Here is a 27,256-nt window from a genome sequence, read left to right on the forward strand (position 1 = left end):
ATAATTTGTAATAAAAATATCTTTGCCATTCTGAAGCTTCCCTTCAACCACTTTGCATATTATTTTATATATACTGTGATTCTGTACTTGCCAAGTCTGGCTGCAACCATTTTAACTGTGGGCAGCTGAAGCTGCTGCCTGTTCACTTCCTGGATTTAAACAGACACACAGAGGCACACCTCCAGCTCTGCAACTCTGATTGGCCCTCCTATGGCTCATCCCCCCTCCCTTCCTGGCAATCTCTCTCTCTCTCTATCCTGGGATTTTCACAGCGCAATTATGCCTGGTAAGGCAGGAGACTGGATTTTTCTCTGCTGTAGTAAAGTAACAATTACAAGCCTTGTGCCACCTGCATCTTGTGACTGGACAGCCAAAGGAGAAGCAGCAGACTGATGAGCTCATCTATCTGTCATTCTGCTGTCTTTTGCTATCAGCATGCTCCTTGTTAACACATGAGTCCTGCAGCACAACTGATTGGCTCCTTGTGCTGCTCCTCCTTCTTCTTGTCTTAGCTTTGCTTTACAGGGACTGCAGGCATTTAAAAAAATGAAATAATGATATACTGTATTAATATTTGGGAGAGTTACAGGGGTTGATTTATTAAAACTGGAGAGTGCAAAATGTGCATAGAAACCAATCAGCTTCCAGGTTTTAATGTCAAAGTCTAATTGAACAAGCTGAAGTTAGAAGCTACAGTAATTTGTTTCTATGCAGATCCACACCAGATGGTGCACTCTCCAGGTTTAGTAAATCAACCCACAGTATCTTCATTTTAACCACCTGTTCCTAATCTGTGTTTAGTACAACTTTAACCACTTCAGCCCCGGAAGGATTTGCCCCCTTCCTGACCAGGCCATTTTTTGCGATACGACACTGCGTCGCTTTAACTGACAATTGCGTGGTCTTGCAATGTTGTCCTGAAACAAAATGTATGTTCTTTTTTCTCCACAAATAGAGCTTTCTTTTGGTGGTATTTGATCACCCCTGCGGTTTTTATTTTTTGCGCTATAAACAAAAAAGAGCAACAATTTTGAAAAAAAAAAAAAAAAAACACTATTTATATAACATATATAAAAATAATATATGTAATATGTTGTAGTTTTTGCTATAATAAATATCCCAAAACTTAAAAAAAAAAAAAAAAATCCTCAGTTTACGCCAATATGTATTCTTCTACATATTTTTGGTAAAAAAAAAATCGCAATAAGCGTATATTGATTGGTTTGCGCAAAAGTTATAGTGTCTACAAAATAGGGGATAGATTTATGTTATTTTTATTATTTTTTTTTATCAGGACTGCGACATTGCGCCGGACAGATCGGACACTTTTGACACTATTTTGGGACCACTGATACTTATACAGTGACCAGAGCTAAAAAAAGCCATTGATTACTGTATAAATGTCACTGGCAGGGAAGGGGTTAACACTAGGGGGCGATCAAGGGGTTAACTATGTTCCCTGGGTGTGTTCTAACTGTAGGGGAGATGGGACTGACTAGGGGAGGAGAGAGATCGGTGTTCATACTTAGTATGAACACACGATCAGTCTCTCCTCTCCCCTGGGAGAACCGTGATTTTTGTTTACACACACAGATCCCGGTTCTCGCTCTGTCACGAGCGATTGCGGGTGCCCGGCGGTCATCGCGCCCGCTCGGCACGTGCATGGGCTCCGGGGACACGTGGCGGCGCGCGTGCCTGCTGTGACGTCATAAAGAAGCGACGTACAGCTATGACGATTTGCGCAGCCGTGCCAACCTGCCGCAGTATAACTGCGGCGGCTGGTCGGCTAGTGGTAAAAGTGAGTGATTTTTTTTTTTTTTTAACAAACATGTTATACTTACCTGCTCTGTTTAATGGTTTTGCACCAAACAGCCCCAAACCTCCTCTTCTCGGGTCCCCTGACGGTGCTCCTCCTCTTTCTTAGTGTGCCACCATAGGAAGCAGCTTCCAATAAGGCATTTCAGACACATTACTGACAGTGTAGATACTGTTACAAGCCATGCGTCCAATTTATGAAGACAGCGTGACACTTTCGTTAGAAGACCGACAGGTGCCCTAAATTCAAGCTGTTCATAGCGGTCACAGTTTTATTGTCTCTCAGTATGTCTACAGATTTAATAAGATTTCCAACTATATGGGATCTATGAAATGCAGCATATAGTAAGGAGTTATAGAGTATATCTCTTCCATGGTTGTGTTAATTGTGTGAACTTGTTCTTCTGAGGTTGTACAGTAATGAATTAATAATTTACTAAAATAAATATTATTATATTACTAACTATACCAATGGTAGATACCTATCTACTGGGAACTGAACCCAGTTGTGTTAACCACTACCATTGGAGCAACCAAACTGACATCAGGTTTCTCTCTTCCAACAGGCCGCCATGGTGATGGATCGTTCTGGCCAGTGGATACAAACCTAATCGACAGAAGTAGTCTGAATGGTAAGTAGCTGGTCTTATGTTTCCATAATGTACTGTTTCAGGTCAAATTAGCTGTCACTATTGTATATTGAAGATAGGAAACCCTTTACTAGTTCACCATTCAGTTATTTCAATATGGTAGACAATAGCAATTTAACTACATGAAATGTGAAGCATTTTTGAGATATAACAGAATGGAACTGTTTATTGTATATTTTCAACAGTTGACGTTGATTTTTTTTTTTTTTTTTTTATGGGGAGGTAAAAAGAACATCTATATGGTACAGTGCATAAAACATCAATATTTTTCTTTCTGTTATGTCTTTAACTAACTAACATATTCATTAAAGAACATCTCGTTACAAATATATTTCACCATTTTGGAAAAATGTCTATAAATGCCTGACAACGGTACTTTTTAAAATTTATTTTATATAACATTTTTGTACAATTGTCAGTCTATAATATTAATTTATAAAGTAATTATATAATAAGTAGTAGCTTTTTCCTGGATTTGGCTTTTTTCTTTCTTTATGTCTACTTTGTATGTACTTTTGTTGTTGATGGATATGCAGTTGGCTAAAGGATAGATTCAAGAGTGTGGTTGTAAATGGTGTTCATTCAAAACAGAGACCAGTCACTCGTGTACCACAAAGCTCCATACTAGGTCCTGATCTATTTAATCTATATGTAAGTGATATAAGTAAGTTTGTTGGGTAAGGTATGTCTTTTTGCTGATGACACAAAGGTGTGTATTGGGCAATGGCAGCTGATAAAAACATTTTTTTTGGGGGGGGGGCGCAAACCCCTCCAGGTCCTATTAGCAGGGCTGAGATTTCAGCAGGGCTGTCATGCGGCAACGGGCACCCCATGTCTGGCCGCAGTCATCCCGTAAACTTTACTGCTCCACCGACCTCAGGATGTGTCTGCAATCCATCACACCGTGCGCTGAATATTAAACTTTCCAGGCTGGCTGTATACCAGGGACACCACAGTCCTGGCACACTTGGTCATGCCTGGGGATGGAAGGTGGATTGGGTCCCCGGTGGGGTGATCGGACAGGGGGAGGGAGTGAGGGGGACTTTTCAGATAATGAGGATGATGCAGCAGAGGAGAATGTCATATCCTGGGGGCACTGCAGCCTCTTATTGCCCTATCACCGATCCCTCCTCCCCGGTTCACACTGAGACCATCCCACTGGTGTGCGCTCAGTCCTCTCCATAGTTCTCTATCCGGGTAGCCGATCGCCCCTCCCTGCAGTCCCAGGCATGTGCGATCCTATAGGGAGAGCGGAGAGAAGGGGACAAGCCTGAGACTCAGTGTGCACGGATAAGGATTATCCAGGATCATCCCCACAGCCAGGAGACACAAGAGCCATGAGGAGGAAATGGACAACCGATGATGGTCCCCGGCACTCGGCTCCTCCATGACTTCCTGGGCTTCTCCTCCCAGCCAACCCGATCCGTCCTCCAGTCCTGACTAGCTGGTAGGAGAAGCCGGAAGACAATAGCGAATATTAATTCGCTAGTGTCACAAGTGGGTAGGCTTGGGGCGCAGTGCTCTGCAACCTGAGTCCACCCTTTTTTTAAGCCAATTAGAGCCCCAGGCTCTAATCATGTGGCTTGCAAAAAAAATGAGTCCGGCTCCCTGCAGGGGGGGGGGGGGGGGGCGGCACCCCTGCGCCCCTAATGTACCAGCCGCTCCTGGTATTAGGGTTGATATCCCTGGAGGTATCTGTAACATGGAACTTGATTTGGCATTGCTGGAAGATTGGTCAAAGCAGTGGAAAGAAAAAAATCCCCTGGGGGAGTACAACATTGGGGGTACAGTTTTAGCCAGCACTACAGAAGAAAAAGATTTGCGGGCACTTATTTAGGATGATTGCAAAATGAGCAAAGGTTGTGACCAGGCAGTGGGAAAAGGGAATAGAATTCTAAGATGCATCACTAGAGGGATCACCAGCAGGAGGAAGGAAGTCCTGATTCCCCCATAGATCTTAAGTGAGATCTCATTTAGAATACTGTGTCTAGTTCTGGAGACCTTACTTACAAAAAGATATTGATAAAATAGAACGAGTCCAGAGGCGGGTAACAAAAATGGTGAAAAGTTTGGGGGATAAAACATATCGAGAGCGACTTCAGGAACTTAATATGTACAGTCTGGAGGAAAGAAGGGAAACGAGAGACATGATTGAAACCCTTAAATACAATAAGTGTTACTAAACCCACAACAGTAAAATCCGTCTGTATATGCAGCATAGCATGCTTGTTATACTCACTGTGGAACTTAAGGGGTTAATCCTCTGCACTGTGTAAAAAAGGCTGTTTGATCCTGTATGCACAGATCCTTCCCTCCTGCAATGTCTAGCTTGGGAAGGCCAGCTAACACACAGGCAATAGCCAACCTGCACATGCTCAGTTGTGTCTTTTATGCTGGAGAGAACAGTTACTTGTTCTCAGAGATAGCCAGGTCACATGATATTGGCATCACACATGTGGGCGTGTATATAGGCTGCAGGGAAAATCTCCTCCTACCTGAACTCTCAGCACTGGAGAAACTCTGCAGTTTATCACGTAAATGTGGTATACAGATCAGTGAGAAAGGTATATAGTGGCAGTATTTTAATGTAAAAAGAAGATTTATAAGCTGTGGGCACTTTTTGGGGGGTGGGGCAGATTAACTATTTTCATATTACTGGGTTTAGCAACACATTGGGGGTTATTTACGAAAGGCAAATCCACTTTGCACTACAAGTGCAAACTACAAGTGCAAAGTGCACTTGAAATTGTACTGAAAGTGCACTTGGAAGTGCAGTTGCTGTAGATCTGAGGGGTAGATCTGAAATGAGGGGAAGCTCTGCTGATTTTATCATCCAATCATGTGCAAGCTAAAATGCTGTTTTTTATTTTCCTTGCATGTTTCCCAGGATATACAGCGACTGCACTTCCAAGCGCACTCTCAGTGCAATTTCAAGTGCACTTTGCACTTGTAGTTTGCACTTGTAGTGCAAAGTGGATTTGCCTTTAGTAAATAACCCCCAATAAGGGGGTGAATAAGGTTCAGGAGGGCAGTTTTTTCAATAGGAAACCAAAATCAAGAACACAGGGAACATGACTTCAAACTAACTGGAGGGAAGTTCAAAACTAATCTTAGAAAGTATTATTTTACTGAAAGAGCAGTTGATGCTTGGAATAAACTACTATCAGAGGTAGTAAGACAGTCAACAGTAAATAGCGTCAAACATGCTTGGGATAAACATAGATCTATAGTCAGACAACAAAGTTAACAAAAAAACAAAAACAAAAAACAAACAAAAAAAAAATGAGCAGACTCGGACTACTCTGTCTTTTTTTGACGTCACTTTTCTATGTTTTTCTGTTCTCCCAGATTTGGACATTTGCCCATTATTGTTTTTAGCTGGAACCTTGACATTTGCACTTGTTGATGTCATCATATGTGGGTGATAATGATGGGAGGGGTTTTAGGGTATACATGTTGCGTTGCTTCATTTGTTTGCTGTCCTCAGGAAGACAAGCTTGTGCCTCGTCGAAACGTTAAAATAAAATCTTCACTGTGCGCTTACCTCTCAAGATCCGTGAGTGCCGCTCTCTCCTTTGGACTACGTGTACTACAGGCTTTGCTGCACACCCAGGCTCATTTTCTTCCTGATATGTGTGCAGTGGCAACCGCTGGGTAATATATATAGTAATATATCTCAGAAGTGTATTTTTTATTTTTTGATCTGTGGACCAATAAAAGTGCCTTATATGTTCTTAAAAAAACAACATAAAAAAGTATTTAGATATGCAAAGTAGTCATAGAGTTAAAGTTGTTAACTGGCATATAGTAAATAATAATAATGAAAATAAGAGAAGACAGCTAAGGGCTAAATGAAAAAAAAATGGCGTAACAGGGGAAATATATTGGGAAGACAATTCATTATTATTTATTTATCCTCACTCACACGAAATGCGGGGGAATTCGATTTTGTATAAACATTTATTTACCTTGTTTTGCCTTAAAATATTACTGTGATCTCCGTGACAGGCTTTCTCAGCGTTCGCACGCCTCAGGCACCCCTGTGAATAATTACAGAGGAAGGAAGTCTGTGATCTGAGTTGTCTTGTGTCAGCAGTTGTAACAGGCTTCAGGTGTTCCGATATTAAATAAGTATGTGTTCCGCTTCTCAAAGCCATGTGTATTCTCTCTACCACTGTGCATGTATAGTGGATGGGATAAAGGTAATTGGAGCTATATGTTTACAAGAATAAAAATCTAAAAGAAATAAAAACGAGAGTCTTTCTTTCATATTGTAAGAATTTTGGATACTCTTCAGTTTTAAAGAGACATGGGCTCTAGAAATGGTGCCAAAAAGCAGTCAAAGGATTAATCACCAGCTTTTCCCATGTTCTGGACTTACTATGCCTTGTTCTCCATTGTGTCTTTGTGTGGAGATGGTCCTCCTGGTAGTAGCTGGGCTTTGCTTCCTCATGTCAGAGCTGCCCCCCTGATTACCAGTGATCTAATGACTGGTGGGAGGATATTTTTTTACCAATGGATTTAGTTCTACTTTAACACATCTAGATGTTCTCCATAAGACATCAAATCTTCACTTTTTGAGATCAGGTTCACTTTAACCCCTTGCGCTTGCTCCTCCCGGCCCTTTAAGGGATTTCAGATGCCGGGAGGTGGGTGGGGTTTATGATCTTGTGACCGCCATGATTGGCTGACACGGAGGTCACTTGTTTGGAAAGCTCCCGATCAGTAATGCCCTGTACACACGGTCGGATTTTCCGATGGAAAATGTGTGATAGGACCTTGTTGTCGGAAATTCCGACCGTGTGTGGGCTCCATCACACATTTTCCATCGGATTTTCCGACACACAAAGTTTGAGAGCAGGATATAAAATTTTCCGACAACAAAATCCGTTGTCGGAAATTCCGATCGTGTGTACACAAATCCGACGGACAAAGTGCCACGCATGCTCAGAATAAATAAAGAGATGAAAGTTATTGGCTACTGCCCCGTTTATAGTCCCGACGTACGTGTTTTACGTCACCGCGTTCAGAACGATCGGATTTTCCGACAACTTTGTGTGACCGTGTGTATGCAAGACAAGTTTGAGCCAACATCCGTCGGAAAAAATCCTAGGATTTCGTTGTCGGAATGTCCGAACAAAGTCCGACAATGTGTACGGGGCATAACTGTGCTGGGAGTGCGCAGAGCATGCGCTCACGGCACAGCTGTGTCTCCAAATCGCTGCATAAATATGCGGCCTCTTGCGACAAGGCCCTCCCGCCGAGAGGCCATAAATTTGTGTACGGCCCCCAAATTTACATGCAGGGCGCCGGACGGCATGGAATTCTATGACTTTTTTTTTTGAATCACGTGATTATAGCCTGAGGCTCTAATTGGCTTAAAAAAAGGATGGGCTTGGGGTGCAGAGCACTGCGTCCTGAGCCCACCCTGTTGCGTGACATAAGTGAAGATAATATTCGCTAATGTCTTCCTGTTTCTCCTCCCGGCCAATCAAGAAGCGGGTGCTGAGACCCCATTGGCCGGGAGTACGAAGACCCAATTGGCTGGAAGGAGAAGCGATGGCAGGAGGAAACGGAGGGGGGGAAGCCGCCGCCACAGCAGTGACCTGCATGGGGTAAGTGCAAGGTTGACGGGGCTTGGCAGGTGAGAGGGAGAGCCGGTGTCTGGGGGGGAGGGCTTAATTGTCAATATTGTGCGGTGGTGGGCTAGAGCATTGGGGGGTCTGTGGTCCAGTCTGTCTGCCCCCCGACCGATGGAGCACCAGCCGCCACTGGTCGGCGCCTAGGGGTTAAGGAGGCTGACTGGGTGTTACTTGGAGCAAGAAGAGGCAATGTTTTCAGAAGAGTAGGAAAGTGCTAATTTCCTATTCTTATCCTCCCAGTGTTCTACCTATACAGGTCATTAATCACTTTATTCAAAGCTTGCAATTCAATAATCTACATGAACAACATAACTGTGAGGAGATGTTTCTTAATGAAATGCAAATTGCAAAGCATTAACCTGGGAATCTGCATTCATCGCCAGTTCCGTGCGCGTTATTAAAGTGTATCGGGGGTTAGTACGGTTTCATTGAATTAGATCATGATTAACTTCAATATTTAGTGTTATGAGGGTGAATTAAGCACAAATGGCACGTGGGTGTCATCAGGAGGAGATCAGTGTAACTACAATGGTTCACAGTCACAGGTGCTTTCATGGCTGTTCCAAGGCAAGGTGAGAGTCTTGTCTCAGGTCGTGTTCTCCAGGGTAGAGGAGGAAAAGAATATGGGAAGTGAATATGGGGCTGCATCATACTGGTGCAATGAAGTCTTGCTCACTGGGGTTGATTTAATAAAACTGGAGAGTGCAAAATCTGGTGCAGCTGTGCATTGTAGCCAATCAACTTCTATCTTCAGCTTGTTCAAATAAGCTTTGGCAGTAAAAAAAACCTTGAAACTGGTTACCATGCAGAACTGCACCAGATTTTGCACTCTCCGGTTTTAGTAAACCAACCTCAAAGTGTGTACTTGTGGCGAACATCATCATTTTCTACAACAAACTTTTTTTTTAATTGCAAAAAAGGAAATAAGATGAGATTTTACATTATAGTGTATGTGCATCTCTTGCTAATTCATTTTCTAGTTCGTCTTCTTTCCCATCTATCTTGCATAAGGCAGTAGGTCAATGCACTTAATTTTAATGATGGCCTTGTGGGTGTGCCGCATCATCATGATAAACTTTCCCTTTTTAGAACTGTACTAAATGCTTATTATCTACTTCATGATGATGCACTCTTCTGTGTGCTGTTACATCAATAAAATAAGTGCTCCTTATTGGTCTATTTATTGGTTAGCTAGGGTAGGCAGGAGACCAGAGAGGGAGAAGGACTCCAGGAACAGATATTGAAGTTAACTAGTAACTGGTTATTTTGTATTTTTTTTTTTACAGAACAAACACATTGCCCTGCACTAGTGAAAAATTAACAACCAGGTGTTGCTGCAATACTCACCCTATTTTCTATGGTGGTCCAGCAGTAGTACTTTTCAGAGTTGAATGATACCCACTGTCATTCAATTCCTGTCCTGTGAACAACAGCCACCACACAGGGATATAACGTGGCAGTGTGATGTCACCCATGCTCCGCCCTATGCGTTTTGCAGCACCGCACGTCCTCAGAGGAGTAGCTCTGCCCTATGCATTTCGCTCCACCGTGCATCCTCAGGGGTCTCTCCTATTTGGAAGACATGGAAGCAAAAACAATGTTTCTCTTTCTCGTGTAATTTACTAATCCCATCACCATCCCCCATGTAATGAAGATGAACAAAGGCACCTATGTTTGAAACTTAAGCCCCGTACACAAGGGCCAAATGTTGTTTTCAATAAAAACTGTGTCTCTATGCCGGTCTGTCCGATAGAATGGCCGGCTTCTGTCGGACGAGCATGCTGGAAAACCAGCAGCCAGAGGACTCCCAATCAGCGCTCTCAGCCAATGGCAGGTGGGGGGGGGGGGGCAGTGCCATTGTCAGAACACAACAGCTCAGTGAGGGAGATCGCTGTGATACCTTTGGACGGTTAGTACAGCGGCTCCGACCAGAGCAGTCAGTTTTTTTTTTGGTTCAACCTAATGGGTTGAACCAAAAAAAACCCCAGACCCCTTTCACACTGGGGAGCTTTTCAGGTTTTTGAGCACTAAAAATAGCGCCTGTAAAGTTCCTCTCAAGCCACCCCAGTGTGAAAACCCGAGTGCTTTCACACTGGGGCGGTGCGCTTGCAGGACAGGAAAAAAGTCCTGCAAGCGGCATCTTTGGAGCGCTGTATACACAGCTGCCAAAACGCGCTGCCCATTGAAATGAATGGGCAGCGCTGCCAAAGTGCTTAGGCAGCACCGCAACACGGGCACTATTAACCCTTTCTTCAGCCGCTAGCGGGGGTTAAAACTAGCGGAGCTTTACCGCTAACACCTGCACTGCCCCAGTGTGAAAGTGTTCTTTTAGTGTGTACCAGGCTTAAGCCAGGGTAGCAACTAAATCCTCATACACACTAGTAGTTTTGTTTTATTAAACCCAGCAGGGCTGAACGAAAAAGCCTGATAGCTCAGGAGGAGCTGCTGTACTAACTATCCGATGTTAGTACAGCGATCTCCCCTGTTGTTTTATTGTGCTCTAAAAGCCCCCTCAGAACACTCCGGTCAGTGCTCTGGGGGACCCGATCGGCAGACCTTTTGCGGACATGCCCCTGTCGGACCGACTCCAGTACACATTGGCCTAATGTCAGCCAGTTTCTGTTGAACCGGCCGATGCCCCCCAAAATTTGACTCATGTGTGCTAGACTTAAGGCTCCTTCCATAGACACAGTGCAGAAGTAAGTGTACATACCCCAAAAAACGAAAAATAATGCAGCCGCCACATCTAGGGATTGGTTAACTGCAATATATAAAATTTTCCTTTTTTGGTCTATATATATATTTTATGAGTTTTTTTTAAAGCACTGAAAACAAGTTTTCCTTAAACTATCAGCTACACAGCTGCCCACGCGGTTTATAGTAAAACTTTATCAAAGGTTTGTTTTCTTTTCTGCATGAAATAACGGAAGCTTGACTCGGTCAAGTAACAGCTGTGTTTTTGCCCAAAAAAATTTGCGCTCGGAGTTATCCGTCAATCCCGTCTCAGCAAGCTGGTAGATAAGTAAAAATAGCTCCTACTGCCACTTACTAAATCTGCATTTGACTGATCAAAGCTAATATTTGGTGGCAAGCAGAGAATTACGCTATGTGTTTTCTCCTACCTCCAGCACCTTAGGAAACTGACTCTTAAATATGAATAGAAATTGAAATTCAGGAAATCCATAATGATTAATAAAGACAAATGTATTTTATAATTAGGGGAGGATACAAACAGAGCCTACACAACAGCCTCTGCATGCTTAGCCAAGCTGAAAATTAATATTGCAGCAGGATACTATGTTTAATTTTCTTCAAAATGTCTGTGGGGAAATAAGATATTAATTAAGTGGAGGTTTGTGCAGGATGTGGCAGGAATTCATTGATTGCTACAGATAAATTACTTGCAACCGGTTTTATTTAAAACCGTAGCCAAGTCTCTCTCTGAGAAACCAATATTAGGCTCGGCATTTATAGAAAAAAAAACATGTGAGTGATCTATAATCACAACATGATCAGAAATTTGCCCACAGCTACCTCTTTCACTTTGATCTTATTAATGGGGCCACGTCATAAAATTCATGAGTCTTTCCCTCAAAGCGTCAAGGTGTGTCAAACAGCAATTCGAACAACTGTAATGCAGATTCCAACGATCTTTAATTCAAGATGTCTAGGAAGGTTTTCATGTTTCTAGGCCATGCTGGTAGTTATGGATAGCGTCCGGAGAAGTTTAAAACCCCCATCACTTTTTTTTTTTTTTTTACTGTCTGGGTCTGAGCAGATTTCCCTTCACTTTCTGTCCTGCAACACAAAGTAAAAGAAAAACTCTATAAAGTGAAGGCAATTCCTCCATTATGGCTTGTTTAGGCCTCATGTACACTAGATAACCTGAGAAGGCCAGAACTGCTAGCAGGAATAGATCGAGTCGAAAGTGCGCAACAATTTCATTTTCAGGCTTCCTTTTTACAAACACTCTCCTCGGCTCATTTTTTTACTCCCAAATGACCACAATGCACTGCAAAACAATATATATATATATATATATATATATATATATATACACACAATACACAGTATCTCACAAAAGTGAGTACACCCCTCACATTTTTGTAAATATTTTATATTTTATTATTTTCTTGTCAAAAGAAGTTTATTGAGTATACAATGTTATAAAGATACATAAAGTAAGTTTACAAGGATCTATAAAGTAAACTCATTGTTTTACAGTAGGGTTTATATAGGTAAATATCATGAAATTTCAAATATTAAACATTGGGTTCACGTAAACCTAAATTAAAGATATATATCATTTCCTTAGTTACTTTTGTAGGTATTTAAATGATTTATACCTACTATACATATTGTTTACAAGTAGAGTGTATATAGGTCAAATAAATTCTGATAATGAGCTTTAATTGTAAGGTGGAGAAAAGGAAAGAGAAAGAAGAAAAAGGGTTGAAGGGTAGAGGTATGGTCCACAAGGTTGTCCCGCTCGTCAGTTTATTATTCTTTTTAGTTCTCTTTGAAGCCTTAGAATGGGTGTCTCTGTAAGTCATTTAATCTGTTACCATGGCAACAGGACAGAGTCATTGAAGTTTGACAGGAACTGTTGTTTTATCCAAGGATGCCAAAGTTTTTCAAATTTTGGAATTTGATTTTGATCGATGGCTACCATCTTAGCATGGGACATTGTATTATTCATTCTGTGAATTGTTTCTGCTAGTACCAATGTAGGAGATTTCCATGCCTTGGCCACTGTTTGTTTTGCAGCCGTTATTAGTTGGATCATAAGTTTGAATGGAGAGAGTGTTAACCATTCCGGTTTTAGATTAAGTAAAGTTAAATATGGATCTGGTTGTATTATTTTTTTAAATATTTTAGATGCAATCACAAAGACTTCCTTCCAGAAGGTTTGGATTACTGGGCACGTCCACCATATGTGTAAATATGTGCCTATTTCAGGGCATCCTCGAAAACAAAGAGCTGAGGTATTAGGTGAATATTTTGCCACTCTAGCGGGTACAAGGTACCAGCGAGTTAGGACTTTATAATTTGTCTCCAGTGCTAAGATGTTGGGTGAAGATGACTTAGATGTGAGCCATATGTTAGACCAGTCCGTGTCTTCTAAAGTTCGTCCCAGGTCCTCCTCCCACCTCTGAACGTAAGAGGGTCTATTAAGATTTGCTACTCCATATAATTGATTATAAAGTGATGAAATTGTACCTTTAGCAAATGGATCTTTTGTACAGATTGATTCAAAAATGGATAATTGGGATAATGGTGTATCCCCCTTTAGGAATGGTGTATAGAAATTTTTGATTTGGAGATATCTAAATATCTCAGAGTTTGGTAGATCATATTTTTCTCTCAGCGATGGGAATGAAAGGAATGATTTAGATGCTATGAAGTCATTTAGTGTCTGAATGCCTGATGTTGTCCAAGCTTTAAAAGAATTTGGGTAGATCCATGCCGGATAATAGGCCGGATTTCTGATAAAAGAAAGGAGAGGATTGTGTGGAGATTGTAACTGATATTTGGTTTTTAGTTTATCCCAGAGAGATAAGAAGTGTTTGGTTATGGGATTATGAATTTTAAAGCGGTCTTTAGGATCAAGCCATAATAAATTTGATATTAATAGAGGGTCATTTTCTGAAGCCTCTATAAACACCCATAATGGGATTTCCTGTTTTGCATGGTATTTGGACAGACTGGCCAAATGTGCTGCTCTGTAGTAGTTAGTAAAATTAGGGTATCCCAGGCCTCCTTTATTTTTGGGAAGATGTAGTGTGTGTATAGGTATACGTGGTTTAGAAGAGCCCCATATAAACAAAGTTGCTCTTTTTTGTACTATTCTCAAAAAATAGGAAGGAATTGGAATAGGGAGGACTCTGAATAGATAAAGCAATTTGGGTAGAATAGTCATTTTGATTGCATTAATCTTCCCTATCCAGGATAAAGGAAGTTGCGACCATTGTTTTATTAGATTTGTGATCTGTCTTAATACAGGAGGATAATTGGTTGAGAATAAGTCAGAATGAGATGCTGTTAAATGAATTCCAAGATATGGGATTGATTTTTCTGCCCATGTGAATGGGAGTGCAGCCCTAGCCGGGATCAATTCCATGTTTGTGAGTGAAATATTAAGCACTAGGCATTTCTTAGGATTAATCATAAGGCCGGATAGGGCTGCAAATCCATCAAGAGCTGGTATTAAGTTAGGACCAGAGACCTGTGGTGATGATAGAAAAAGTAATATATCGTCTGCAAATATACATAATTTGTGTGTAATACCTCCTACTTCAATGCCAGTTATAGTTTGGTTTGTTCTGATGTATTGGGCCATGGGTTCGAGTATAAGGGCAAATAATAAGGGAGATAATGGGCAACCCTGTCGGGTACCTCTTTCGATATTAAAGGCTTCAGATTTGTATCCAGCATATTTTATATAGGCTTTGGGTTTATTATATAATGCTTTGATCCATGTTAAAAAGTGGGGTCCAAAACCCCATTTTTGTAATGAATATTGCATATATTGCCAGGATACTGTGTCAAATGCCCTCTTAATATCGAGAGATAGAAAACATAAAGGGATTTTCCGTTTTTTAGCAATATGTGCCAATAACACTGCCCTGCGTATATTATCGCCTGCCTGTCTATTTGGCATGAAGCCTACTTGATCTCTATGTATTAATTTTCCTATAATGCTATTGAGGCGTTTTGCTATTATTTTTGCTAATAATTTAATATCGAGGTTTAACAGAGAGATAGGCCGATAATTCACACAGGAAGTATCATCAGAAAGGGGTTTTGGGATCATACAAACAATTGCCATTAGTGTTTCTTGCCGAAAAGAATGTCCATTTAGAAGTTTGTTAAAAGTTTCAGTGAGAATGGGAGAGAGTATTTCTGAGAATGTTTTATAGTATAAAGCCGAGTAGCCGTCTGGGCCTGGTCTTTTGTTAAGTTTTAGGTCTTTTATGGCGTTAGCTACTTCATCTATAGTTATAGGCTCATCCAAACTGCTTTTTTGATTCTGAGATAACTCAGGTAAGGTTATTTTTGAGAAGAAGGATTCAGCCTCTGTAGGATTAAATTCATTGTTTGTCTTGTATAAAGTTGCGAGATGTGAGTAAAATTTATGGACTATTTTAACTGGATTACAAGTGTAAACATTTTTTGATAATTTCAAACGTATTGGTTTGAAAGATTTGTTAGTTGAATTTAATGCCCCAGCCAAATATGTACCTGGTTTGTTTGTATTCATGTAGAAATTGTGTTTGGAGCGTTTGAGGGATTTATCAACTGACTCAGTGAGAAATAGATCGTATTCCAATCTAGATTTTTCCAGATGAGATTTTGTACTCTGAGGTGGATTATCTTGAAATGATATGTAGGCTGCATTAAAATTGAGTTCTAGTTTTTTTGCTAGATTTTTGCGTTCCCGTTTAAATAGTGCCATTTGTCTTTGTATTGTACCACGCAAGACAGGCTTATGAGCTTCCCACAGTGTTATTGGGGAGATGTCTGTTGTATTATTAATTGATATGTATTCCTTTAAAGCTTGTTCAATGGCCATCTGATGTAGTGGGTGTTTGAGCATTATGTCCGGTAAGTACCACGTTGGGTCATGCGCTTTTGGTATGGCTGAGGCTATAGTAGTGTATTCTGCATTATGGTCAGACCACGGAATCGGAATTATATCTGATGCAATCATTTCTGGTATCATTCCTATTGTTAGAAAAATATGATCTATTCTGGTGAAGGTTTGATGAGGGTGCGAGAAATAAGTGAATTTCTTTTTCATTGGGTTACTTTCTCTCCATGAATCTACCAGATTGTATTTGGAAAGAAGTTGAGAAAAAGGTAATCTAGAGGTTATTTTGGATGGTGTAAAAGGTGATTTATCTAGAAATGGGAGGAGGACCTGGTTCGAATCCCCACACATTATCACTGTTCCTATTTTGTGTGTATTAATCACTTGTAATATATGTGAGAGGAATGGTGTAGGTTGTTTGTTAGGAGCGTAGTAGGAAATCACCGTGATTGCAGTATCCATTATATAACCCATGAGTATCAGGTATCTACCTTCTGGGTCTTTAATTTCTGATGATAAGGTGAATGGTGTGGATCGGTGAAATGCAATTAGAGTTCCCCTTTGCTTGGTACAGGCAGAAGCCGTGTAAATTTGTTGATAAAAAGGAGATATATATTTTGGAGTAGAATCTTTGGTGAAGTGTGTTTCTTGGAGGCATACTATGTGAGCCTTCTTGTTATGGAAAGTACGGAAGGCTTTGGTCCTTTTTTGAGGGACATTTATTCCCTGAACATTCAGGGAAAGTATATTCAGTGGTGCCATGGCAACAGATCAAATAGTTTTGACTTACTTTTTGTTATGCAGAGCTGACTGCGCAGATCAACCTGTGTGGACTGAAGAGATGAATAGATAGAAAAGAAACCAGTGAATTCTGGAGTAAAGAGTAAACAAAAAACATATGAGATTAGATGATACATTGTATAAATTATTTTTTGCAAGTAATTACAATTTACCCGTGAAAGAGAATAAATATCTCTCTCAGGGGAATAAGTGCCTTCATCACACTCCCACATAATATGGTTGGGAGAATGAGGAGGGCTAATGGGGGTACACGGATCTTCCGCTTACAGGAGAGAAGTGCTATGTCAAAAGACATCAAAATGATGTTTCATTAATTGGAGTGCAGAATATAGTTTTTGTTGAAATTATTTATTCCAGGGTGGTTGTATATGGTTAGTCTTGCCCTAGGCTAAATAATTCAGTTAGAAAGGTACTGTTAATAACTTTGGTATTGATGAAGATAGTTTGAATTATTTTGGGATTTTAACCCTTTTAGAGTAAACAATTACATATTTTATTCATATGTAACTGTTTAGATATGTTAACTCATAAAATTGAGGTTGTATTGCTTCAGATTAGAATAAACAAAAACATAATTCTAGGAACTAGTTAGGTAATAATATATTTGTTTTAAGAAAAGAAAGAAAAAGCTTCCATTACTTCTGGATTATTGAACATATTTGTCCTAAAAAGTAATAAATCTATTGTTATTACCTGATAATATATAACTGAACAAGAATTTCCTTATTTCACTTATATATTCTAAGGCTATATGAATCAGAAGTAATAAGAAATATAACTGGAATGTAACATGATCCCATACAGTGTGTGACTATCAGAATGCAGTTACATTCAGTTATATATATAGGTTTTTTATAGAGAACCATCTCTTAGTATAATAAATGAAGAGATATCAGGAATTAGGATGTCAGTCCATTGAATCTTCTTGGTCCATGGATGATGTGGCATAACGGCCTCTTTTGTGAGAATGATGATTCCCATTTTGTTCTGAAATTTTCTGGGTGCTGCCTGAAGGTGAAGATGATGCCATTCTTCTGCGTGTGGGAGTGTTGCTGCTTGTGAGTTCTGTCAGATTTAATTTTAAAAGGGTTTGTTGTAGTTCATCTGCTGATCTGCTTCTGTAAATTGTACCTTGGTAGTTAAATCTGACTGAAAAGGGGAAGCCCCATTGATACATAATGTTGTGGCGTTGCAGTTCCATTAGTTGGGGTTTCATGGATCGTCTTTTAGTAATAGTAAGTTGGGATAGGTCAGCAAAAATTTGATAAATGTGTCCTTGAAAATTAAGTTCCTTTTTTCTCTTGCAGCAATTAGTATTTGTTCTTTCGTTCTGTAATAATGAAATTTTGTGATTATATCACGTGGGGGTCCATCTTTCTTTTTGGCTGTGAGGGCTCTGTGTACTCTGTCCAGTTCTAAACGTTCAATAGAGATATCTGGCTTTAGTTCTTGTAATAGAGCAGTAATAGTAGATTGCAGGTCTGTCACAGATTCAGGTATTCCCCTTATGCGCAAGTTTGAACGTCTGGCTCTATTTTCGTAATCTTCGAGCTTAGTTTGAAGTATTAAATTCTCTTTTTTTAATTGTTCCAATTCTGTTATATTTTCTTGGGTTGTAATTTCAATTTCATCCATTTTTATTTCTAAGGCTGCGGTGCGGTTTCCCAGCTCTCTTATTTCTTTGGTTAGGCTTTTTGTTATTTGGTCTGAGGTTTGTTTTAAAGCCTTATGAAGCATCTTTTCAAATTGTAATAATATTACTGGGGATACTGAGGAGGCTTGTGAAGAAGTTTGTGAGAGGATTTGTTCTGTATCTGACTCAAATGGAGAGTCTTGCTGTGACATTTTCTGTCTGTGAGAGCGCCCTGATGCTGTATCTTGTGAGGTGACTGGAGCTGCTTCAGCTGCAGTGAGTGCCTGTGAGCTCTTTGTGAGGTGATTTTTATTTCTGCCACGGTTTCCTCCCAGTACCATATTTCCTGCCCAAACTTTCACAGTTTGTTCCCTGGGGCAAAAAGGTTCAAATGGATACCTTTTGAGCCTGCAGGCTCCGTTTTGTCCTTCTCTTCTCTCCTCAGCGGTGTGGAGCTCTAACAATGCATGTCTGCTCCGCTAGGCTCCGCCTCCTGCCTATATTTTATTATTTTATCTTTTCATGTGACAACACTGAAGAAATCTCTGGATATGACGCTGAGCATGTGCACTCAACTTCTTTGGTTGACCATGGTGAGGCCTGTTCTGAGTGGAACCTGTCCTGTTAAACCGCTGTATGGTCTTGGCCACCGCGCTGCAGCTCAGTTTCAGGGTCTCTGCAATCTTCTTATAGCCTAGGCCATCTTTATGTAGAGCAACAATTCTTTTTTTCAGATCCTCAGAGCGTTCTTTGCCATGAGGTGCCATGTTGAACTTCCAGTGACCAGTATGAGAGAGTGAGAGCGATAACACCAAATTTAACACACCTGCTCCCTATTCACACCTGGGACCTTGTAACACTAACGAGTCACAAGACACTGGGGGAGGGGAAATGTCTAATTGGACTCAATTTGGACATTTTCACTTAGGGGTGTACTCACTTTAGTTGCCAGCAGTTTAGACATTAATGGCTGTGTGTTGAGTTATTCTGAGGGGACAGCAAATTTACACTGTTATACAAGCTGTACACTCACTACTTTATATTGTAGTGTCATTTCTTCAGTGTTGTCACATGAAAAGATATAATAAAATATTTCCAAAAATGAGAGGGGTGTATTCATTTTTGTGAGATACTGTATATATATATATATATATATATATATATATATATATATATATATCAAAAAAGAAATGTGCATGGAATGCACGCAAGGGTCGCCCCTTAGGACTTTAAAGGCAAAAATGGAGTATAGTGAGTAGATATGTATAAAATGCACAAAAGTGCTATTTTTATTGAATTCGTAGAGAAGATATAAAAAATACAAATATAAATACAATTAACAGTATACATGTGCGTTTACAATACACATATCAAATTATACAAAGTCGATATGTCAACCCAGTGCTTACACCCCGTAGCCTATATCTTTAAAGGTGGAACGGATGGTTTTACAGCACATATCCCGACATGTTTCAGAAATTGGTATGTATTATTCCTTCATCAAGGGATTTACAGTTGGGTGATCAATCTTTATCTGCAATATAGATTTAAACATAGTAAAATAGCAAGATACTGTATGAGGCTACTACGGACTACTGGTTACTTCAAAACTCTTTTAAAATGTTTGGGCAGTTGTACTTACATAGAAGGTTCATGGAAATTAGAACATAGCAAAACGAAGCAAAAAACAAAAGGTTGGAACAGGCTGGCTGGAAATTCCACAGACACGCAAGGTGGGCAGCTTCGAGTGCAGGGCTGAATGCTGACACACATTCACATGAGGCGCCTGATAGAAGTCTACATACCAAAAATAATAGAAAAAAAGGGGGTATATAAATTTGTCCTGAATGCAGCTGGAAAAATAATCATTGGGGGGGGGGGAAATTAAAGTTTCTCCACCCCAAACTCATCCATATCCTTATGGACCTTGCTTTGTGCACTGGTCCAAATCATGTGGTGGAGGGGGGATTAAGATGGGGATTGTTTCTCAGGGGTTGGGCTTGGCCCCTTAGTTCCCGTGAAGGGAACTTTTAAGCCGTCAGCATATCAAGACATTTTGGACAATTTCATGCTCCCAACTTTGTGGGAACAGTTTGGGGATGGCCCCTTCCTGTTCTAACATGACTGCGCACCAGTGCACAAAGCAAGGTCCATAAAGACATGGATGAGCGAGTTTGGGGTGGAGGAAGTTAACTGGCCTGCACAGTGTCCTGACCTGATATCTATAGCTAGCTATTGAAATATATATCTATAGAAGATATCTATAGAAATATATATCTAAAAAAAACGAACCTCCCCCCCCACCAAAATCATTTAAAATTAATTAATAATTTAAAAAAATGAATATATAATATAATATTAATATTGTTTTAATAATAAAAATGTTACACAGTGTGTGTGTGTGTGTGTGTGTGTGTGTATATATATATATATATATATATATATATATATATATATATATATACACATATATTACATTTGCAAAAATGAAACAGATTTTTTAAACATTACATAAATCATTTTATTATTTAATAATACCAAATAGATCATATGTATCCGATGAAAATACAGTGGTTTCTGACCACTTTACATGAAAAATGCCAAACACTCATAAACATGCATTTACAAGGATTTTTTTGAGTGTTGATGAGCATTCAGACTTTTTGGAGCTCAAAAATTACTCTTCAGGACGTGACTTTGGAGGGGGGGTTTTCTGCTACCTCAAAACTCCTGAAAATGCCTTAAGTGTACATTGACATATAGGCTAACATAGAGAGGAGTTTAGAGCTCCAGTGTACATGAACCCTTAAACTTGCGGTTGGGAGATGTTAAAAACATGTGAATGAGTTGCGTTTTTACCGCCCTCCCAACAGGATGCACACAAGCCATGGCAGCAATGCTTTGCATCATGGCACGGCAAAAATGATCAGTGGGCAGTACCGCCCACTCTATGCAACCTATTCAAGTGAATGGAGGGCCTGCAACTGTGTACAATGGCACAGGGATTTAGAGGTTAAAACAGGCGGTAAGCAGGTGACATAACACCTCCTTACTGCCTGTCAAATGCCCTCTGAAATTACTCTTCAGTGTGCAATGGTAGTGTAAATGAGCCCTTAGCCAGCTGTAAGAGGAACAGGTTTCCCCACTGGACGATTTACCCACACCTCTTGTTCTGGTGACAACTAAGAAATGTTGGATGAACATAGCAATAAAGCTTCATAAAGTTTCTTATGCCGCGTACACACGGCCGTTCTTGCCACGGGGTAAACTCAGTCGGCATTTCTGACGGAAAGATTTAGAACATGTTCTATATCTGAGTCCATCGGTAATGCCGACAGAAAAAGTCCGATGGGGCATACACACGGTCAGAATGTCCGAATGAAAGCTCCCATTGGACTTTTTCTGTCGGGAAGTCCGGCCGTGTGTACACGGCATAATAATTCCTTGCTCATCTATATGGCTTCTTCATTTCAAATGATTGTGTGGAACTTACCCAGGCAACTATAACCATATATGTAATTCAGTCACCTTAAAGTTGACCTTAAAACAAACATTCAGAAGAAAAAAAACCTACAAAAAGAAGACCCTTAATTTTTTTCTCCATTATGTATTGAGTCTTTACAAGAGCTACAGCCTCCATGAGTCCCCCTCTGTGGTACCCACTTTTGCCCTTTGCTGATGTATGGACCCTTGGGAGGAACAACAGCAGTACACAGTGAGGGATCAGGCAAACATAGTAGATTTTCCACCAAATGTTGGAGTTTGCCTGGGGCAATTTGTGCCCATTTAGCCAAAAGAGTATTTGTGAGGTCATGGATAAGACCTGGCTACCAATTGCCATTCCAGTTCTTCCTAAAGGTGTTAAATTAAGATCAGGTCTCTGTGCAGGTCAACTGAGCTCCAAAACATGTCAAATCATGTCTTTCAGGACCTGGCGTTGTCCCCCTGAGCTCAGTAATGTGGGGTTACAACACTTTGACCAGAGAGTGTAAGAAACAGCAGAGTAATCTTAGTGACTAAGATTTGTCTGTCTGCAAAAAATGGCTGGCCAAATGTAAAAACCATTGGGCAGATACAATGATTATTCCGGAGTTGCACCTTAATGTTCAAGCCACACCAGCTATCCTGCTGCATTAGGCCATGGCCAATGAGGTCCATCCAAAATGTTAAGTCTTTGGAAGAGTTAATGTAACATTTGTATTTCACTTTTCTCTTATGAGCCAAGTTTAATGTAATTTTGAGAAAACTTTACTTTAAGGGCTGATTCTGAAATGCCAGTAATAAGCCAACAGTTCTCTGTCAATTCTGTGTGCCTTCAACCAGCCTTTCAACTTCCTGCAAAACTGAAGATCATGGCTGCTTTTGAAGAGATTCTTCTTCTTGATGAGATAAAGGGATGCATTCGAAACCTGGCTCTGTGCACCTGGGCTTGGTAATTTGAGGTTTATATGTTCTGGCCATAGAGTGTAGCAGAGTAATCTTAGTGTACAAACAACCAGAAACTTCCCAGCACACTTACCAGCTAGCCTGCAAAAAAAAAATAATAAATTGACCCTGTCAAACAATTCAGGTTAAAACAAAGGTTTAGTTGCACACATTTGCAAATATATGTGAAAGCTGCAGTGCCTACATCATGGCTCCTCTGTGTACTGCGGTCCTAATTCCAGTGGCTGCCCATCCATTAGGGGTGCACGGGTGCCGCCCCCCCATCAATGTGGGTGACCTAGAGCGGGTGGAGGGGGGGGTGTTCCACCCACCTGGGGGAGGGTGGTTGTTTTCCGCCCCCCCCAAAGAAAAAAAACACCAGCCGCCACTGCCTAATTCTATATTTTGAGAGTCTCCAAATTGGAGCATATATAGCAGTGGATAAATTAAGGGCAGGTTTGCCTGGTCACTGGAAGCCCAGCAAGAGCACAGTGCTGGCTGGAGGCATCCAATGTGTCCCCATGCCAAATCCAGCAAGCAAGCTACACAAAAGTATGGCAACCACCCCAGTTTATAACTAGCCTTCACAGTAAGATGCACATGAAAGGTCAACGTATCCAAGTGGGTATCCAAAAAATGGCTGGTAAAATTTACAGCTCCTTCAGCACAAAGGTTTTCCTGGAGTTGCACTTTAATGTTTAAACCTCACCATCCATCTTGTCACGTTAGGTCATGGAAGATGAGGCCCATCCAAAATTTCAAGTCTTTGGAAGGGTTAACATAACATTTGCATTCCACATTTCTCTTATGAGCCAAGCTGAATGTCATTTTGAGAAAACGTTACTTTAATGGCTGATTCTGAAATGCCAGTAATAAGCCAACATTTCTCTGTCAGTCCTGTGTGCCTTCAACCAGCCTTTCAACTTCCCACAAAACAGACGATCCTGGCTGCTTTTGAAGATACTTTCTTCTTCTTGATGAGATAAAGGGAAGCATTTTAAATCAGATTTCTTTATTCTTCAACTCCCTGTTTAAAATGTAGATTCATCGTAAAGGAGAGGGGCATTTGCTTGGGAAGGACTCAGGCAAATGAGCAACAGAAAATGAGCTTATGTAGGATCTGACATGAAATGCCTTTGGCCTCCTATGGCAAGCATTGCTTGTGGCAAGAAAGGACCTTAGCTACTCGTGTGAAAGTAGGGGCAGTGTTAACATTTTGTTGTGGTTTCATGAGGAATACAAAGCTCCCCCTATCCTGGGTTTAAGAACAGCAACAACATAATCCCAGACCAGTTATTCTCTCATCCTTTACATATTTGTAGTGTCATGGTAACTGTAAGAAAACCAGGAGGAAAAGAGTCTTTCATGTCCAGATCTTTGCTACAATAGGCCAGGGGTCTTCAAACTTTCCAACAAAGGGCCAGTTTACTGTCCTTCAGACTTTAGGGGGTTGGACTTTGGCCCATGGCGGTAGAGAATATCCAAGTATCAGCAAGAGTAAATAATCCCTCAGGCTTTGTGGGCAGTGGAAGTAAAAAAAATTGCATGTACATGTGCTCAGTAGGAGAAATAAAAGTGCCCCATAATTGGTATCACCGAGAAGAATAGCTCCCCATCGATAGTGTCAGTGGAAAGCATAGTGCCCCAAGGGTCAGATAAAGGCTAGCAAAAGGTCACAATATGAAGTCCCCTGTAAAGGCCAATTCCAAACATTGGAATCCAGACAAGTTTAGCTATCCTTGAAGCCAAAATTTGCAGAGCACCAATATAAATAAGTCAAAATAAATGCTGAGCATAAATTAATACAAGAGGCGAGCATGACAACGCACACGGGGGCCTGGAAAAATACTGAAACACATTACCAATGAATCATATTGATTGTGAATATTGTTTCCACATCAATATTGGATGAAAGTCTATAGCGCAGCATCACTGCAGACATCAAGGTCTTCCCATAAATCTCTTGCACAGAAAATATACGTCAAGACATCTTACAGACTATGTGCAGCTTATGTGACGGATGAGCGGTGTAGTTTGCTGAATGTGCAGATGGCATTTTGACCGTTAAGCTTTTATACGCAATCTATTTTGTTTTTGTATTTTACCTAAGTACCTGAGAACATGCCATATTGAAGGAGAACTCTGTTTAGAATACAGATGACCAGTAAAGGTATAAAATATTAGAATACTGTACAAGCACTTGGAAAATGTTATATTAAGCTGCAGCAAACCACACAAAGGTTATGTATAAGTTTCCGGGAAAGTTATATGGACATTTGCGGGTGCAGGTAAAATGTTTTGGAGCAGGACCATAGTTAGACATTATGCTAGATCACTCTGGACCAGCGGTCTCAAAACTGCGGCCCGGGGGCCGGATGCAGCCCTTTGATTGCCTTTATCTGGCCCTCAGCAGTGTTCCTTTCACTGATACAAGACACTATTCCTCCCATTGACACCAATGATGGGGTACTATTATTTCCACTGACATCAACGATGGGGCACTATTCCTCCCACTGACACCAATTATGGGGCACTATTACTCTCACTGACATTAATGATGGGGTACAATTCCTCCCATTACCATTGATGGGGCACTATTTCTCCCATTCACACCAACAATGGGGTATTATTCCTCTCATTGACACCAATAATGGTGCGCTATTTCTCCCAATGACACCAATGATAGGGCACTATTCCTCCCACTGACACCAACAATGGAGTACTATTCCTCCCACTGACACCAACAATGGAGTACTATTCCTCCCACTGACATCAACGATTGGGCATTGTTCCTCCCAATGACACCAACGTCTGGCCCCCTTAAAGTCTGAAGGACAGTAAACTGGCCCTTTGTTTAGAAAGTTTGGAGACCCCTGCTCTAGACCATCCGAATGATGACCTCTCCCCCTCTGTACAAAGCTCCTCCTTCAAAACAAATGCTTTATTTGGAATAACAGGAAAGAAGGAGTGCCTGATACAAGTTCTTTTGGACATCGGGCACCCCTTCTTTCCTATTATTCCAAGTCTACATGTGGAAACAACCTTAAGGCCATTCGAGAAAGGCAGCAGCCCAAGCCCTAAGAGGGATTACCACCAGTTTCCACTGTTGGGTACAACCTACTGGAGGTGCATCTCTTTACTCACCCACAAAATCACCCACCCACGACCAATGAGTAATCCAGTCAGTCCAGGGTGGCCTTCAGCATAAACTGAATGCTTTATTAGAAGCTACTTTTCAACTGTACAGGCCATCAAACATGAAAGTTCATGAACTTCCTCTGAACTATAAAGAACTTTTCTCTTCCCCTGCGGTTCTCTTTTTTCAGTTTGGCCCTAAAAGTGCCCAGGGACAAACAAAAGTGAAAAAAATCTATCAAAATTTGTATATTTTGAGGCTTGGCTTAGTGCTGCTCCCTCTAACCCTAGGCAGTGTACATTGTCTTATAGCCCTGGTTGAGAGAGGGCTTTAAGTTGCATCAAATGACATTCAGTTGTATTTTCAAATCACAGTCAGAGAAATGGAGCCATGAAAAGGTTTGAATTGCTAAAGCAAGCCAAAATCTTTTATGTGTCACATTTCCTGCCAACAGTGCATCACAAAAGTCAATGTAATGCCGCGTACACACGGTCGGACTTTTCATCTACAAAAGTCCAACGGACGCCGACGGACTAAAGCTGGCTGGTAATCCGATCGTGTGTGGGCTTCTCCGGACTTTCAGCAGACTTTTTCAGCCTCAAATCCGACGGACTTTAGATTTGAAACATGCTTCAAATCTTTACGTCGTAACTACGACGGACCCCGAAATCCGCTCGTCTGTGTGCTAGTCCGACGGACAAAAACCCATGCTAGGGCAGCTATTGGCTACTGGCTATGAACTTCCTTATTTTAGTCCGGTGTACGTCATCACGTACGAATCCGTCGGACTTTTGTGTGGTCGTGTGTAGGCAAGTCCGTTCGTTAGAAAGTCTGCTGCAAGTCCGCCGAAAGTCCGCCGGAAGTCCGCCGGAAGTCTGTCGGACAGGCTGTCGGACTTTTGTAGACGAAAAGTCCGACCGTGTGTACGCGGCATTAATTCCCATGACAGTGTATTTTTCGATTACTGCAGATTCCTCGTTGATCAGTTGAAGTGGAGAAACCATTTTTTTTTTCCTTTTTACTTTTTCAACAAACAAATTCCTATTTGTGATCATTTAACAATTGTTTATATTATTTTGTTTCACATTCTAGAGCCTCCCATTGGACAGATGCATCCGCCGCATGGTGTCACCCCGCAGAAGAACAGCAATCTCCTGGTCATCATTGTGGTTACTGTTGGAGCAATCACTATTTTGGTGGTAGTCATAGTAGCTGTGATCTGCACAAGGAGGTCGTCTGCACAGCAGAGAAAGTATGTAACTCTTTTGGTCAATCGCTTTAAATAATTAAACTCAACTGAGATATCCTTCTATGAATGTGGCTACAACAGTGCCATGGGGCAAATTCATGATGATATTGTATATGTCTAATGCAAGATATCAAGAAACAATTGTAAGAGAAAGCTGTATATTTAAAGAAAAGACTAAAACATTTAAAACAACTCGTTCACACTCCATCACATGGCCATGTGTGATCCCCAGGGCATAGTACTAATCCCCACTTCGAGCTGACAAGTTTAAAGCAGATCTACACTGTATCTGAACACAACAAAATAAAAACACT

At 40.8% G+C, this 27,256-nt stretch overlaps 1 protein-coding gene across 2 annotated transcripts in view; it reads left to right on the forward strand.

The window, feature by feature from the left end:
* Window positions 1-27,256, forward strand: part of DCC (DCC netrin 1 receptor) — a 980,705-nt gene that overhangs the window by 893,908 nt on the left and 59,541 nt on the right. For both annotated transcript variants that reach the window (XM_073619854.1, XM_073619846.1), the window contains exons 22-23: window positions 2,382-2,447; window positions 26,786-26,945. In XM_073619854.1, the coding sequence (XP_073475955.1) occupies window positions 2,382-2,447; window positions 26,786-26,945 (226 nt within the window). The remainder of the gene's footprint in view (window positions 1-2,381; window positions 2,448-26,785; window positions 26,946-27,256) is intronic.

Source organism: Aquarana catesbeiana, linkage group LG01 (assembly GCF_042186555.1).
Source record: "Aquarana catesbeiana isolate 2022-GZ linkage group LG01, ASM4218655v1, whole genome shotgun sequence".
In the NCBI taxonomy this organism is placed as follows: domain Eukaryota; kingdom Metazoa; phylum Chordata; class Amphibia; order Anura; family Ranidae; genus Aquarana; species Aquarana catesbeiana.